General features: G+C 30.5%; 1 protein-coding gene across 1 annotated transcript in view; it reads left to right on the plus strand.

The window, feature by feature from the left end:
* Positions 1–13,836, plus strand: part of LOC115891260 (fasciclin-1-like) — a 102,907-nt gene extending 89,071 nt beyond the window's left edge. Inside the window, exons 5-6 of the mRNA XM_030911698.1 lie at positions 2,400–2,423; positions 13,447–13,836. Of these exons, the coding sequence (XP_030767558.1) occupies positions 2,400–2,423; positions 13,447–13,646 (224 nt within the window). The 3' untranslated portion in view covers positions 13,647–13,836. The remainder of the gene's footprint in view (positions 1–2,399; positions 2,424–13,446) is intronic.
* Positions 13,837–19,311: the final 5,475 nt, after the last annotated feature.

Below are 19,311 nucleotides of genomic sequence, written 5' to 3' on the forward strand. Positions count from 1 at the left end.
CCATATCTGTTTACATGGTTACCAGGCTTCAGGTTACCATATCCTTTGACCCAGCCCAAGTTTATCGTGGTTCTCTATGAGTGCTTAATGATTTTTCCATACAGAGTATTTCCATGATAGTTAAAGTACTACCATGGAAATGGTAGGTACCTATGAAATTATACGCATCTTTGGATAGCGTAGATTTCTGCCTAAAGGATACTGGGGTAGGTGCCCATTGGTTCGGAGTATTTAGTTTTCGGCCCAAATACTCCTATCCCTATCCCTGCTTTAGTTTGGAATCAGCAGTATATCACGTTATGGTATAGTCTTTTACATACTGAGCAAACGTTTCTCTCTTTCAATCATTTTTATAGTTACCAAGCAACTGATCCATAGGTAATGCAAAATGTTAGGGGGCTAACCCCATCTATTTCCCGTTAGTCTTCTACATATCATGAGTCTTTGTGTCTTTGCTGGTAATTTTCTTAATATGCCTATTCCAGAGAAGTTGTTATTGTTTAATTGTTATAATTAATTCTCTTTATTCTTAAACAAATCTATTTCGTCGTGACGTAAGAAATTGTTGGCCTGCCATCGACCGACAGTACTTATATAGTTCAGTAGCAAAGTTACCATGTTCGCTTGACTGGTACTTGAGAGTTGATTTTCACTCCAAATATGGTTTGCATACTGTGCTCATCAATTTTTAGAGTTCCGTACCCAAAGGGTAAAAACGGGAACCCTATTACTAAGACATCGCTGTCCGTTCGTCCGTCCGTCTGTCACAGAGGTCTATCTTATGAACCGTTATAGCTAGACAGTTGAAATTTTCACAGATAATGTATCTATGTTGCCGCTATAAGAACAAATACTAAAAACTGAATTAAATAAATGTTTATAAGTAAAAAAGTACTTTCACTATCTTTTAAGTAAGAATTTTACATAGAATCTTTCAAGTCTTCGGTGGCCGCGTGGTGTTCAGCTAGGTCCTTGTATGTTTGTAACATTTTATATCGAAATAATTTTCTTTCTCTTACCTTATAAAAGCTTTATACGGTGGGCGAAACATCGAGTTTCAGACTCAAATTGACATGGTCTAAATCCATAAAATGTTTTACTTTTAATTTATTAACATATTTCTTTATAAAAAATAACAAAAAAATATGAAAAACTAATAAATAATAGAAACAGAGCAGTCTAAAATTATTTATTATAATTACATACCTACCTATGTAATATTTATTTTTTTAAAGTCTGAAGCTTCATTCAGAACCTCCCAATTAGTGGAATATATTAGTGGTTTCAATTACACTTTATACTTTTTAGTTTACGTTTATCATTCACAATGCCTAAAAAACACAATTAAAATTAATAAAAGGTCCTAGCAACAACTTGCGGTAGTCTGTTGTATCCATAGAGAGCGCATAATATTTAGCTTATAAAACAATAAACTTTTGATTTCTAACTAAAATTTTTCTTAACGGGTGATAATCAAAGGCCAAAATGACACTCCTCGCAAATTTTGAAGTATAATTATATAGTAATAAAATAATTATTATATAGTAATAAAATTATATAATAATAAAGTATAATTATTGGAAATATCAAAAGTTTGTTAACTTTTTCCACTAATTGGAAATTACTGCCACTAATTATGACGTTCTGAATGCTTACATTAAAATTAGTCGTAGAAGTTTCTTCACCTAATTTTAATGTAAGCATTCGACGAATGTCATTTTGGCCTTTGATTATCACCCGTCAAGAAAAATTTTAGTTGGAAATCAAAAATTTATTGTTTTATAAGCTAAATATTATGCTCTCTCTATGGATACAACAGACTACCGCAAGCTGTTGCTAGGATATTTTATTAATTTTAATTGTGTTTTTTAGGCATTGTGAATGATCGTAAACTAAAAAGTATAAAGTGTAATTGAAACCACTAATTTATTCCACTAATTGGGAGGTTCTGAATGAAGTTTCACTTTTTCATCGCGACCGTTGATTATGAAAATATAACAGGAAACTTTTTAATAATTTGGATTTCATATTTTTTATCAAAGATAAATGCTGTATTTGTTTCGAAGAAACCAAACAAATTTCTTTTTTAACTTTATTGATAGTTCTTTTTATAATCTACATTAACAAATATTGGCTACTATTAAGTTAGGCGCTAAATTAGTAAAAATATAATAAATCGAATCAGAGATTCCTGGACGAATATTATTAGAATATAAATCGAATTTAATCAAATACATGACTACGTGCTCGCCTGCTATTAGCACACAAATTACTTTATGCTGTTTCGCAAAATATTTATATTGACTTTATTTTAGCTTTAATTTATTTTTGCCGTTTTCGTTAAACATAGATATTTGCTTCGTGTATAAATATGATTTTTAATAACGGTATTATTCTAGGTTTAAAGCGTAGTTCTGGTTCAGGTACGTATGTAAAATTTCAATCGCAGATTTAAATTGGTAGAACAAACATCAAAATTTTATTTTTTCAATTGAAAAGCTATCTTGGAAATTGGTTGAAATCATTTATCAAAACATCGTCGATTTCAACAACACTGAACATTTTCTTTTTTTTAATTTGAATCTCTCTTACTCTTGCCACAGCTTAGTCATTATAATTAACCAACTAATCATTACTGTGTACAAACGTACTTATATTTGAAAATATACAGGCTGTTTTAAAAAAAATATGTGCTATCTCTCGTGTGGAGATGTCTCACGTAAAAATAAGATTTATTTTTCATATCAACATAGGTCCGGTTCTGGTTTGTTTCGTAGCTACATATAGGTTGTTAAAGTCTTAATAATTGTAAAATTATAATAAATCAAAAAAATATATTTTCGGGGGGTTAAAGACTAACCCCCTGTAGCTACGAAACAAAGCACAATCGGACCTGTGTTGATGTGAAAAATAAATCTTATTTTTACCTGAGGAATCTCCCCACGGGAGATAGCACATATTTTTTGAAACACCTTGTATACAGGGTTATTCACCACATACGACACGGAGTATTGTAGCTAAACGATGAGATTTTTACAAATTGTAAGTTTTGGGTTCGTTGAAGGGCTATTAGTGTTACAATTTAAAAACATTTTTACAAGATACAGCGTGTCTTAAATAAATAAAAAATATCAAAGTTTTATTTTTTTAAATGGAACACCCTGTATATTATTACATTTTTAGTTTCTACGATTAAAATAAAGGTAAATTTGATTAAGGTTTATTACACTTAAACCTTACCGTTTTTGAAATATTTTCAATTTTGTGAAATTACAGTAAAAATTTTAAGGCTTCATTTCTCCAAGGGTATCAGAGTTTTTAATACTAAATATTTACTAAAGTTTATTTATTGATCAGTTGTGTTGCAATAATAAAAATAATACTACCTTATACAGAGTGTCTAAAAATTTATTTTAAATAATTATTAGATTTAAACGGCAATAACTTATCTAATTTAAATGGAATACCCTGTATATTTTATGAGAATCAGATGCACAATTTAATTGTCTATCAAATTGTATTATACCATTTTTTACCTACTGTATACAGGGTGGTCCGAATTGTATTCCGGAAACTTCTGCAGCATATTTTGCAGATAAAAATAGATAAAAAAGTTCGTATAAATGTATGTCCTAAAATGCTTAATTTCGGAGATACAGGATGTAGAAATTTCATTTTTATTTCGATTTTTTCCAAATAATTTCTGAAATAACGTCAATATTTAGATGAAAATTGGTGTCTGGGAGTTTTATGACATGAGAAATTTGATTTTGATGTCAATATGACTCCTACTGGTAGAAGGCGCCACCTACATGTGTTTTAACTATTTTGAAGCTTAATAACTTTTTGTCCGTACCTGTATAAAACTACCGAGGAAAAAATGTACATCTCTGTGATTTTTTACGTAAAAAATATCTCTGTAAAAATCGCTACGTGCAACCGTTCTCAAGATATTTAGAGTGGAAATAGTCAATACATGCCATTATTGACAAAAAAAACACGTTGAATAGATTCACTGAAATAATAAATTTGGGAATTTTTTTTTTTTAATTAATCATATTTTTTCTGCAAAAAAATTATGATAAAACAGTTTTTGTTGAACTTTTGGTACAAAAACATTTCAAATTTATGATCTCAGTCTAATAACTATTTAGTCAACATGTTTAATTTACGATGTACTTAAACTGCCATTAAACGGTAGCCTACTAAAATGCCGTTAATAGATATTGTGACGTCATTCATGTCGGCGGAAAGTAATGCCTGGACTATAAGCATTCTGTAAGAGCGCCTGTGGCTCCGTGGCTGAGGCTATCGCTTCGTGAGCGAATGGTTCGTGGTTCAAATCTCACGCCGACCAAGACTTTTTTATATTTTTTTTGCTTGTAGCGTGATCTTATTGCATTGGTTTCACTCTTTTTGGATGGATTGGTTTAGTTATTTGGCAGGTTGGTTAGCGTGGTTATTTGGAGGGTGTTAATTCATTGGTTAGTTGGTTATTTGGTGGGGTTGATTGGTTTTTACTAATTTATATTTGTTTTTTATATTTTTTTATCAGCGTCGAGGTTAGATGCGTTGGTTAAGTTATTTATTTGGTGGGGTGGATAGCGTTGGTTAGTCCTTATAAAATTCCTATATTTCATAAAGCCGTCAAGTGCGTCACATCAACGACGTCATACCTATTAACGGCATTTCAGTAAGCTACCGTTTAACGGCAGTTTAAGTACAGCCTTTAATTTATGTCAGTGATGACAGGTATTGATAATTTCGATTCCAAATATCTCGAAAACCATTACTCGTAGCGATTTTTACCAAGAGACCTTTTTTATGTAGAAAGCGTCGTAAATGTATATTTTTTTACTCAGTAGTTTTATACAGGAACGGACGAAAAGTTATTACTCTTCAAATCAGTTAAAAAATATGTAGGTGGCGCCCTCTACTAGTGGGAGTCATATTGACATCAAAATCAAATTTCTCATATCAAAAAACTCCTAAACACCAATTTTAATCCAAATATTGATGATATTGCAGAAATTATTTGGAAAAAATCAAAATAAAAATGAAACTTCTACACCCTGTATCTCCGAAACTAAGCATTTTTGGACATACATCTATACGAACATTTTTACATATTTTTATCTGCAGAATATGCTGCCGAAGTTTCCGGAATTCAGTTCGGACCACCCTGTAGATATATGCATAATTTTTATAAATAAAATATAAAGCTGTTGAAAAAATTAGAGCTTTAGTTTAAAATTATACTACATACTACTTTCCAAAGTACATACTTACCTTCCAAACATACATCTTCCAAATATAATATGCTCACTACGATTATTTACTGATTTTATCTCTATGGCGGGTGCGTCTCAAAACTGGCTCACCCCCTATAACTTTTTTATTTTTTCATATATAAAAACGAGATTTGGTATGTTAGTATATGACATAAATTATGATTGATTGACGTATTCAATTGTTTTTGGTCACTTCATGTTTCACCGGAAATGACGACAACTTTTGATTTTTAAATGACACCCTGGGTATGTTTTTACATTATTCGATAGAAAATGACACTCTGAATAAAATAACATATTATATGTTAACTTTTGACAAAACAATCGTATTTTAAATTTCAATCCAGAGTGCCACCATGGCAGTGTTAAAAACACTCATTTTTAATCAAGGAACGTAGGAAAACTAGATCTTATCGTCTAAAATTTTTCCTGTCTTTTGTCTTGGCCGGTTAAAAAATGCCAAAATCGTAATGCCCAAATCGTATTTTTAATCATATTTCAATTTTTTCAAATGGAACAAGGCTAGTTCGTTAGCATATTTGGAAACAGCATTTTTTTAATAATTTAATACCACACACTTGGTATTCCGAGTCAAATTGTCGTTATAAACCGCATGTTACAATTGAAGACCTTGGGGGAAAATAGTAATAAGCCACATTTCAATCGTTTAGAGAAAAACACGATAAACGTTTTCCATTAAATCCTGACATGAGGATAATTAAAACATACCTATAAATAATTGTTTTTCTTGTTTATACGACAAAATAGTATCATTCAGTTTCCGCAATAAGAAAAATGTCGTGACGGATTTTGAAAAAAAGATGAAATTTTGGAAAAAATGTGGCTTGTTACCTTTTTGCAAAATATTATACATGTTAAATATTTACCAAAGAATGAAAAGAATGATAGGTAAAAATATTTATTGAAATCAAAATGTCAATGCAAAATCAAAACAGATATTAGGTTATTTGATTTCAACGAGAAAAATAAACTACTTAATCGGATTCAGAGTCACCATCGATATTTTCCACTCCTCCTTCTTGGTCTTCACCGTCATCATCGATTTCATTAACAGTAGTTTTGACACCAACACTAGCATAATAGTTGTGGTAAACTCCAGGAATATATGGAAGTAAAACCTTCAAATTCGCCAACTTTTTTGCATTAATAGGAACTGGGCCAACTTTTCGAATCTTTGACGGCCTCTACCCAACATTCAGGAGAGTAAACTTGTCCCAAGTATTTTATATGCTTTTCAATTGCAGCAAAGTCTCGATCGCATGGTAAGTGAAAAAAAAAAAGTTAAACTTCCAAGTCATTTTCATTTTTAGATCTTTGAATTTCATTCTTGAAAAAAAAAAAGTTAAACTTCCAAGTCATTTTCATTTTTAGATCTTTGAATTTCATTCTTCGTGTTTGTCTGCATCGCTTCTGCTCGTCTTTGGTGTAGGTCTAAATTTGTTTTGATTTCCTTCAATTTATTCTCATCACCTTTGTGGGTATTAAGCAAAGTATTATATTCATCACACGTTGCACACGTGTCGCTCTTAGGGAGTTTAAATCCGATGTTGTATTCAGAACAAAAGATTCTGCGATATCTATCTTCCTTTGCGGGAATAATGTTCCGTTCTTGACACCAAGGGATATAGTATTTTTTGTATAGAGAAGATATAGATATATCGTGATCAATATAGCATTTTTGTCGGTTACGTTCTCTACTATAATGACTACGATATTTCGGAATGGCCTTAATGTGGTCATGAATAGACTGGATAGTTTCTTCAGGTAACCTGTTTTTCCGATTCTTGTGTCTTCCGCGACCATCGCTCTTTGGTGTGTGAAGTCCTTGGTTTATCTGGGTACAGATATTATAAACTCGTCTTTTTGAATTTTGCAAACCATGGATAGATAAAAACTGTTGTTTACAAACTTCTTGGTCTTTTCCGTTGATTTTTACAAAGTAGTGTAAAAATGTATACAAAAGTATATTATAAACTCGTCTTTTTGAATTTTGCAAACCATGGATAGATAAAAACTGTTGTTTACAAACTTCTTGGTCTTTTCCGTTGATTTTTACAAAGTACCTAAACGTAGTAGATCTTGAGGATGTCTGCCTTTTGGTTTTCTTTGGGTAGATTCGTTTTTTACTGACACTCTTGATTGTGCCAAATAAATAAGCGTTTTGTTTATCGAACGTTTGTAGGCCCCAAAATGATTGAAATATCGCCATTTCTACTCCGTGTAGTAATTCTCTGCATTTCTTCTTGCAGCTACATGGTGGGCCCAAAGTTCTAAGTATTTGAGTCTTTCCTTTTGTAGTGGTATATCCATGTCCGAAATTTCATCTATGTTGGGCTTTAACTTTCTTCCTGCATTCTGTGTTGATTTGTCTTTTCCTGGCGGCCTTCTTTTTCTCCGGCGTTTCGATGAATCCTCTAGTAGCACGTCCACCCTTGATAAAAAAATAATACATTACCTTTTTATCAGTTGTTTTCACCAAAACTGAAATTGATAATTTTTTATGCAAAAAGGTAATAAGCCACAAGCCATCTGAAATAACCTAACCTAACCTCTTTCTATTCAAAAATCTTACGCCTTTTTTAGAATAAGAGTACGTTCCATAAACTCAGGTGGAAATAAATACCCAACGCATATTCCAAGTTGCAATAATTGAAATATTTTTAAGCTTTCAAAAACGTTCAAAATTTAGTTAAAAACGTAACAAGCCACGTTATATTCTATTTACCTCTGAGGTGACAACACTGCTGTCATCGCTGCTGCTACTCGAATTAAAATAGTCCTTATCCCTTACACGATCATCCGTTTCACTCGAAATATCACTACTGTCGCTGTTTTTATCATAAATAAACAACTTTCGCTTAACCGCACTATCTCTGCCGGTCGCCATGATTAAAATGTGTGGCTTGTTCCGTTCTTCCGTCAACATCAGACAGTATTCAGTCCTGACCGAAGAACGTCACTAGATAACTGTGGCGCCATCTGTTGCCCAAATACCGCACTTTCTTCCTTGTGGCTTGTTACGTTCTTAAATCAATAAATCATAATATTAAATCAATTTCACTCATGTTGTGGCTTGTTACTATTTTCCCCCGAGGTCAATTTCAAATAAACAATATGCGAAAATGTCAAACGGTGACATATGATTTGTCATTCTATTGAGAGTGTCATATTCTGTTGAATAAAGTAAAAAAATACCCAGGGTGTCACTTAAAACTCAAAAGTTGTAGTTATTTCTGGTGAAACTGATTTCTGTGACTAAAAATAATTGAATACGTCAATCAATCCTAATTTATAGTCTAAGAGCTGGCTACATAAAAAACCTTATCGTCGTTACATGGCTAATTTTTCTTGTGAAGTCTCCTTATGTGTAGCCATTATGAAATAGTCATGTCTGCCAGCGCGATCCCGGGGCTCAAAGCGGGGGCGGCCAATCGAAAGGGTGAAATTTTGACACGTAAAATATTATAAGGTACACGAGTTATAATTGCGAAAATAGCTTTTATTTATTATTAAGGAACGTGAAAAATTGATGGCAGGCATTTTTCTTGTCGCTAAAATGCCGACAGACAACGCGAAAGGACACAGGCATGAAATTTTGGAAAAAAATATGGCTCACATGCATGCCGAATTGTGAAATGTCATATATATTCATTTTAAAAGCCGTATGCAGAAGGGCAGACAAAAAGATCGTGGCTAAATCAGCGGCAGACAGTTATCAAAAGCGCGATATTACTCTAGCGCTTTCAGGGAATGCTACCCGCCTTGAAAATCGTGCATTTTTTAAAAATGTTCCTTTATATTTTAGAAAACTTTATACAACTGCCTGTTCGCTGCAAATTTACCCACGGTATAATTTTTTAATCTACCATGCTTACGGCTTTACTCTATGGTTACGACCGAGGGGTGTCTCACTATTGGAATTACATGTACATTTTTCTTGGCAGTCGCTGGCAGTCATTGGCAGTCTTACGGAAGTCACCTATAATAATTACATGACAGTCATAGGCAGTCTTCTTCGTACTCCTTGGCAGTCGCTTGACAGTAAAATGATATTTTGGCAGTACTTGTACACTTTTTACCGAAGTGAGACACCCCTCGGTTACGACCTTGTTACGACACTAAAAGAATGGATGCAAATACAGAAAAAAACAGGTGACTCATAAATCTTTCTAAAATGTATTTTTAAATTTTCAAACTTGAACGGTTATTTTGGACTCATTTGGGAAAACGGTAAAGAAAAAATATATTTCTTTTGTCGAGATACCAGCCCTGAACATATTTGCACTTATCCAAGACTCACACCCTGTAGAGTAATATCGCGCTTTTGATAACTGTCTACAGCTGATTGAGCCACGATTTTTTTCATCTGCCCTTTTGCGCACGGGATTTTAAGTAAATTTAAGTTTTCTTAATAATAAATAAAAGCTCTTTGGCAATTATAACTCGTGTACCTTATAATATTTTTAGTGTCAAAATTTCACCCTTTCGATTGGCCGCCCCCGCTTTAAGCTCCGGGATCGCGTTGGCAGACATGACTATTTCATAATGGCTACACATAAGGAGACTTCACAAGAAAAATTAGCCATGTAACGATGATAAGGTTTTTTATGTAGCCAGCTCTCGGTCTATTATGTCTTATATACCAAACCTCGTTTTTTTACATGAAAAAATAAAAAAGTTATAGGAGGTGAGCCACTTTTGAGACACACCCATTATAGTTATACTTACAAATAATTTTTTATATAACGGAATTTAAATATGTTTCTTCTACTTTTTTAAGTTTAATAGTATTTTTCTACCGTAGAATAGATATTTTTTCACGTATTTTTAGCAATGGCATTCAATTGCAGATAATATAGTGATGTAGTTTTTATATTTATTTAGATTGAGGCTGTAGTATATAGATTTTTTATACTTTAGAAACTAAACTTGCAAACCTAATGTATTTTTTAGAAATGTATTCTAGAACTTAACTAGTCTTAGACAGATAAATATCTTCTAGAAGAGCTTAAAATGTAACCACGAAAGAATATAAAAGGATATTGATTGCTGCTATACGGCTAAGCATCTTCGCATTACTTGTTTCCTGTACATTGATATATTTTTCCTTAACATAGTCGGTCCATTTCAATTTATTTGAATTTATTATTTTTACTATATCCGGCATATTACGTAGATGATCCAATTCCCAGTTAATTCTCACTGTATAGTTAGTTATTCTTTTTTCTGCTATTCTGGAGAAAAGTATCGAATTAATGTCTCATTGCCCGTATTCGCCCGATTTATCGCCTAATGACTTTCTTGTTCCTCACTGTGTGTAAACAAAGGATGCGCGGACAGCGGATTACCTCAAAATATCACCTCAAGAAGCTGTTGAAGACTTTCAAAACCATGTTTTTAAGATACCAGCTTCATAGTGGAAAAAATGTTTCCAGAATTGGTTTCACGTATGCAAAAGACCTTAAGGGCGAATATTTCGAAAAGCAATAAAACACTTTGTTTCGAACTTGTTCGTTTCTGTTTCACTTTTTGTAAAAACTTAAAAGGCAACCTACGTACAGTCTTAGTACAAAAGTACATACAGCCGTATTTTATGGGCCTCCTAAGAATGGTGGAAGTTGGAAGTTCCTCTCTGGAAGTTCCTTCCTGGAAGAATGGAAGTTCCTCTTTGAGTTCGAATAATATTCCTTGTAGTTTTTGGGGGTGCACACACACAACACATTAGAAATGTCTGCTCTCTTGTGGCATCCTAATTGAAGTTTATGTAAGAAACTTCTTTAAATTTTATTTTCTTCGGATGGGGTTATTTTATAATACTTCTGTATGTTCTCAAACTATGCGGTAATCGTTGGCCTTCATGTGCTCGGCTATACCAGATTTTTTCTCTCCATTCTTCAGCTGTTCTTTAGCTCTAAGCATCATGAGCTATTCGTTTTTTTAATGAGTTTAGTTAGATATCGATTCACGATAAACACAATCCAAGTCCAATATTAAACAGCCTCTACACTATCCCAGAAATGTTTCACGAAATATTTCTGGAAATATTTCGTAAAAACATTTCTAGAAATACTGTCTGAAGTAAACTCAAATATAAGCCCGTATTATAAAAATTAGTTCCTACGTTTCGTGAAATAGATCGAGACGCGCCGTGATTGGTTGTTTGTTTTTTATTGCTAACCCAGATTATCCCAGATTAAATTAATCTGGATTAACAATAAAAAACAAACAAACAATCACGGCGCGTTTCGATCTATTTCAGGAAACGTGGGAACTAATTTTTATAACACGGGCTTATATTTATCGTAATATTTTGTGAAATAGCCCGAAGCAATCAAGGTGAAACGTTGCGGTGGCTTCAGAAAAATAAGTAAACATGAAGTGTGAATAAATATTTTAATTTGAAATGGAGTGTAATGTATCTAATACCACTATATTAAACTGATATGAAAAATTAAAAACAGTGCGTTTAGAAAACAGTTACCGATGGTAGATTTAATTGACTATTCCTCTAAGGTTACACAAGAATATTTAGTTTTAATCATTGTCTAACATTATTAATTACAATATAATTAAAAAAATGTATTTCCAAAAATTAAAATTGTAAAAATGCAGGGCAATACGCAGTGACTAACTATTCTGGTGGTTTGCCTTTTATAGCTTATAATCCGCGGTGTTAAACTATTTAAAAAATCGTCTAATTATTTCTTATTTTTGAATGGATTTATATCAAACCATGTTATTATATATAAAAGTGTCTTTTATTGACGTCGCGTCGGGTCAATCAATAATTTTCCCAATAAACTCGACATATTGAGGATGTTGCTAGTATTACTCATTAAGCAATACTTCTGTTATATTAATCAATTAAGGCCTCGTAAATAAACATAACATATACAGTTTTATATACTAATTCATTATAACAAAATTAAATAAAAAACATATTGTAAATTTCTGCAGATTGAGTCAAAAGTTTTGTTCTTAAATATCTACTCTTCATATTAGAAACGCGTATTCTAATATTAATTTTGTGGAATATACACGGTGTCCCAGAAATAAGTGCAAGTATTTTAACTGGTTGTATAGTTCAACCCCAGAAACGCGCCTATGAGGTTTTTACGCGAATTTTTTTTTTTGAAAATTTGGAATTTTTTGAAAATTTTTTGGAATTTTTTTTAGTTTTTATTTAAAAAAAATAATTTTTTGATAATATGGCAACATAGGTAGTAGATTAAATTTACAAGAAAGAAAATCCAGAAAAGATCCAGTGGTTCTCAAAATTTTAGCAAAAAATCATTTTTTTTGGAAATTTTCGAAGTAAAATAACTCTTTTAATTCGGACTTATTTGAAGAACGATAAAGAGAAAATATGTTTCTTTTATCGAGATCTACCGCCCTTTAAATTCCTTGCACTTATTTCTGGGACACCCTGCGTATCAAAATAAAACATATTATATTAACGAAATATCGTAACAACAGCTCGAGGGGTGTCTCACTTCGGTAAAAAATCTACAAGTACTGCCAAAATATAATTTTACTGTCAAGCGACTGCCAAGGACTACGAAGAAGATTGCCTATGACTGCCATGTAATTATTATAGGTGACTTCCGTAAGACTGCCAATGACTGCCAGCGATTGCTAAGAAAAATGTACATGTAATTCCAATAGTGAGACACCCCTCGCAACAGCTATTTTAGAAACGTCTAGGTTTACTTATTTCACTGAGATTTATGAAAAAAAGTCCTTTGCCTCGGGTACAGATACCGCCACGTTTTGAAAATAGCTCAAAACGAAACAAAATTTAAAGAGGCATCAGGAAGAATAAAAAATACCCACGCCCTCCTCACGAGTAGTTTTCAGGCGCTTTTAAGAATCGAAAGTAGGTCGAAGCAAACCGAAGTGGGTCAAGACAACTGGAAATAAACCAAAATGCGACAAAGTTGGGCGACGAAACGCGAACTTGACCTGCTTCGAAGAGTTCTCCGCATAGTGTAGAGGCTGTTTTAGAGTATTACAGCAAATCATACTTTCTCTTTAACTAATTTCATATTCCTTCTTGTTAAATTTTTTTAACTAATTTAGAATAACTTTACAAAAAATAATATGTATAATTAATGACTTGTTCTTTGCATTATAGCTTACGTCATTCACTGGAACGAACAAAAAATACCCGTTTTCCGAGCCAACGTCGAATGCGTTAATGGGATCATACACGTCATCGACGCTCCATTCTTGAAAAAAGACGACATCAGAGTTAGCTTTGGAAGTTCTTTGAAACCAACTGCAGCCTTTGTGCTGATAGCTGCCGTACTCTCTTCGAAATACATATTACATTAATTATATTTATTTTATTATTAAGGTATAAATTGATTTTGTATTTGGAATTTTCAAATTACGTTTTTATAAAAACATTGTGCACTTGACTTGGTTACGTCACTATTTGCTTTAATAAGTTTTTGTTTATGGTTTTTATATTTTATATTTACACTTAAATAATTAGCTATTTCAGTGTAAATATAAACGATAGTTTGAGGGAAATTATATGTTTTAAGAAAATAAATTTAAACGTTTTACACTTTTTCGTCTTTTTAAATTTTTTAAATATAAACCAATACATAGACACCTCCAGCTTGAAGCTAAATTTATAGAAAAAAAATTGTAATTATTTATCTACAATTTGAATAAAAATACATTTATTTATAATAAAGTAGCTAAATTATTATTAAAAGTTAAAAAAAATATATATAATTGGAGAAAACGTTTTATTTAAAGATCTCATACCATTAAATACCAAATCTTCATCATAAGTATATAAAGTAAAATAAGTATGGTAATCGCAAAACAATTTCCGATGCACGTGATCAACTTTGAGTGACAAGCGATGGCGACAGCGCTGCCAAATTGTGATGGATTTATGAGATGAATCTTAATTAAAAAGTGACAAACAATATATTTATTTTATAATTTTTTAAAGACTTTTACGTTTTATTTTTAATTTAATAACTAATATTTTAGTAATCAATTGATTTATTTGTTTTATAGCTTATTTTACTTATTACATATTGGCAAAGACTAGTCCATTAGGAAGATTATTCTAAGCGTTATTATGGGTTATTTATTTATTTATTGAAGTACATCTTACAACGCCATTAAGTGGTAATAACAAGTAAGAGGGTGCTATTATTGCACAAACTAATAATCACAGAATTTAATTAAAACTAACGTAGAAATAACATTGAAAGTGGTGCAATGTGCTTATCAATCAAACTTACTTCTCTGACTGCAGTCAAGGGTAAAAAAGGGCCTTTATTGTACAAACTCTGCTTCGACTGTTTAAATGCTTTGGCATATTTTCAACACACAATTTCAAGAAATGCAATACAAAAACTCGAAAATTGAGTTCTTCAAAGAACCGTTTGTACTTAAAAGTACAATTTAAAAAAAACTATGAAAATAGGCAAAAAACTAGAATTACACTCAAAGTGGCGCAAATGGCGCAAAAAATTACACAAAAAAATGGCCCAATGTGACCAATATGGCGATAATAAACTTCGGTTTCAACTAATTTTTGCAGTATAAATAATATATCTGTTACATTTGATCTATAAAGTCAAATGAAGAGCTGCTCGGTATCTTAAATTATACAACAAATTTAAACATTTTTGCCAAAATTTCATTTAGCCAGGTTTATAGACTTTAGGGTCAATGTCGATATGATTGATGACGTGCATCGGAAAATGTTTTGCGATTACAAATAACAAAGTAACATTTTAACGTTAACATTTCTTCATTTATTTCTCTCTAAATGACATTTGGCATATTTGATTGTATTCACATGGACAGATTTTTATTTATCTTACAGTATAAAGAATATTAGCAAGAAATAGATAGATTGATAATAGTCACTGACTTACATGATATTTGTAATAAAAATATTATACAGGTTCAGTCTAAAATAAATATTTTCAGGGCTGGTAGATCTCGATAAAAGAAACATATTCAAAAAACATATTTCAAATAAGTCCAAAATAACCGAAATATTTTACTTTGGAAATTAAAAAAAAAAGATTTTTCGCATACATTTTGAGAACCGCTGGATCTTTTCTGGGATTTCTTTCTTGTAAATTTAATATACTACCCATATTGCCATATTATGAAGGTATTACGATTTTTAACTAAAAATTTTTCAAAAGAAAATTTTTCTGTTCAAATAAAAATTTTCGCGAAAAAAAAACATAGACCTGTCTCTAGGATCGAAATATACCACCCCTAAAAATATTTGCAATTATTTAAGATTCACCCTGTATGTAGACTGCTTATCTAATATATTTTTTTTCAAATATATAATAATACAATTTAACAAAGGAATAAAGCTTTATATTTCTTTCCTTTTCAATATTTTTGTTAATATTGATCTCATCCGAATTATGAAATTCACGCTGGAGTATATATGGATTTTTTTTATTGAATATTAGATTTAAATTTATTCTAGATTCTCAAATTTGTAAAGACTAAACCTATGGAATGTTGAGAAAAATATTTAAGGTTGCTGAAGAAATTGTTAGGAAGAACAGCAAATACTGGACAATTTACTATTGTAGGAATAGCACCTAGATAGGCTATTTGTACATAAAATGTAAAAGGGCTAGATTGTGCAAAAATACTTCTAACATTAAGACGCACTTTCAAAATTAGCACTAATACTAATAAACTCTATACATTACTTTAAACTTAGAAAGTATAATATAATTATTGTACATTTCTGTTAAACTTAAAAGGATTAATTTAAGTTTAATGCAACAATTTAAACATTAAATCATAAAAAGGTTTTAAATACGTATTGATTACTCATGTGTCAATTTGGGTGGAAGATAATATTATTTCCAAAATAACTTAATACATATAACGATATTATTTCTATACAAGAAACTTGACGATTGTATTTAACAACAAATAAATATAAAACAGATTAACCATTTAACTTAGAAAAAAGTACCACCTAAGCAGACTGAAAAAAATATTTTGATAATCATAATAAGACATAATATCAATGAAAATGTGACATTTCTTATTTCTAAATTTTTTTCAGAAGTTGCTCTCATATACATATATGAGTGATTAAAAATATGAAGAATATATGTTTTTAAATATAAAATATCTTTCTTGTATTACCAGTTTGAAAACTTGAAAGATTGTTACTATAAACAATAATGTTTCTACCATTAGATATTTGTTAGTCAGCTCTGAAAATCAAAAATTTATATTTTATGTATTATATGGCGATCAATTACAGTCAAATTTATTACTCAAATAACATTAAAACCAGATATTATCTTATAGTGATAAAATGTTATGCAACAGCTATAATTTTATAAAGTTTTAAACTTTTTCGTTTAGTTCATTATCTCACCAAAAATAAACATAAACTGTCAGTTCATTATTGCTTCAATGCTCATAATTATATTTCATATATTTCCCACCTAAACCTAAAAATAATTTAATATAATTTCACAATGCATCACGTTATGATATCAATATTCTTGTTAGCAGAATATATTTCAATATAATTATTTTAAATAATGAACACAAGTCACTCAGTTTAAAAAATGTAATTATATATGTATGATTATTCCAAATCATCGTTAGTATTTAAAATATCAAACACATATTTATTAATTTATCAAATTTGTTAGTGAACTGTTAATTAAAATATTTATCGGTACTGAAAATAATTAATAACAATATATCATGCCTTTAAAAATCTACAGATGACTGAATCTAGAGTTTTTATTTCAAAGATTAATACTGTTAAGATCTATATAAAACTTTTTATGAAAGTATTAAAATTATAAATGCATTTACGAATTAAAATGTAGCCTCTTGATTTTTTATTAATAAAATGTTACATTCCAAAAAAAGCATTATACTATTGTGTCTTTTTTATTTATTATAGTGTCTCTTTAAAAATTAGATAAGGTTTATGCTATTGCAATATTTGATATGAACATTTTTATCTATATGTCTCATCTAGAATCAGGAGAGATTAATATAAATATACTGACATTAAAAAATGTCCTCAGTTCTTCATGAAAATTTGTTGATGCAAACAAAAAATTATGTTCTCTGGAATTTTTAAAAGCATTGACTTAAGTAGTGAAATTAAAATACCTAATTCATTCTTAAAAGTGTTCATATTATTTGTAGCGTGTGTGATTTTCTAGACTACTTTGCTTAAATATTATGTATATAAAGAGTTTGAATGTGTAAAAAAATCAATGTTTATATCTTAAAATCTAAAAAAAAGATAGGTTAACGTTTAGTGTAATTTCAAAGAAACTGGCTTTTTCTCTATACATATATATTTTTAGAGCACTGAATTAGCTACCTGTAATATAGATATCAATAAATGATGCTTAATATGCATATTGATGATATAGTATCAATTTAAATAATGTATAAAGGTTGATTGTTGTCACTATACATTTCGTTTTCGTTCCATAGCAGTTCCGTATATCGTGTTAAATTCTTTTGAATTCGCGGTTAATGTCAAGCAGTGACTGCCGCGGCGACGCTATTCCTTAACTGTCGTTCGCGTCCCGCATTTTAGGCGCACATGCATGAGCAACCAAATAATTAAATAGAGCGCCAAATTCATATATTTAAAATAGAATCTAACAATCGTACATCTGCCGTATAATTTGATTGTATTCATGCTTTTAAACGAAACCATGGTAATGGTACGAAAACGGAAAGTAGTGGATAGGGAACATATAATGAGAATCAACCTTAAACAACAAATCATTTATGGATATTTATTGATCCCTCTCTTACCAAAGATGTAAAATTAGCCGTAGGTATTGTAAATGTTTACAAAAGTTATTGATGTTAAATGTAATAGGATCTACCATAATGATAATCAATATCTTGATAAACATATAATCAATTATTTAATACAGGAAATATGATTCTCATTTTTTTTAATAAATTGTAACTTGTTTTAAGGTTCCTTTTAGAATATCATAAATACGTTGTGCGGTAAATAGTCCTAGTTTTATATTCTAATAAATTATTATTTAAAATATCGTTATTATCTAAAACCAAAATAAAAAAACCGTTAATCAATTCTTCTTCGTATATTGTGTTATTAACTTAAATATAAAAACCTATAATATGAACTATAATAGCATTGAAAAAGAATAAATGTATTAAGCTTGAAATTATATTTAGAAATTACCGAACGATCAAAAAGTGATATAAAGTAAGAATCAATGAAGCAGATGAATAGTAATTTTAATTGTCTAGTTATAAATATTTATAAATTATAATACATATTATAATACGTTATTACGTAAGTATTTATTATACAATTGTATCATAAATTATTACGTACTAGATATTAAAAAAGTACTAGTACATAAAACTGATTGATCGTACGGTATTCATATAAACAGTTATCTATATATATGTGTGTCTATAAAAATATGTTATGCACTGCCAATGTTTAACGAAATTTAAAGGGTATATGTTAAGTTCATGAAATGAAAACAAATTTCTCCCGTGTGTCTGATTTTCCTGTATTTTAAATCCCAAAGATGTAAATAATATATAAATAAAGCGTTCAGTGCTCTTGTAGTATGTTTTTCAGTATGTTACATTCCCCAAAATATTAAACTTAATAATATTTACAACTGAATTGCGACAATTTATGTAGAACGAACAAAATGTCCAGGTGCACGTTAAGGGGTACTAATATAAACTTAGCTGCGATTCCCACTCTACATAATGTCACCAATTACCAATAATGAACAAAATCACACTCTCAGTTGTGTCAACTTTAACTTTGCCAAATTCAAAAAGTCACTTTTCTATCACCAATGTTGTGTGTGAGAGCCAAAACCAACCATACGACTCCCTAAAAAACGATGTTTCTGCACAAATTCTTTCAAAGAAGGAACTCTTTGTGAGAATAAGTAGACAAAGTAATTCTGACATATCTCGGTAC

Source organism: Sitophilus oryzae, unplaced genomic scaffold (genome assembly GCF_002938485.1).
Source record: "Sitophilus oryzae breed Bouriz unplaced genomic scaffold, Soryzae_2.0 scaffold_1179_pilon_pilon, whole genome shotgun sequence".
NCBI lineage: Eukaryota > Metazoa > Arthropoda > Insecta > Coleoptera > Curculionidae > Sitophilus > Sitophilus oryzae.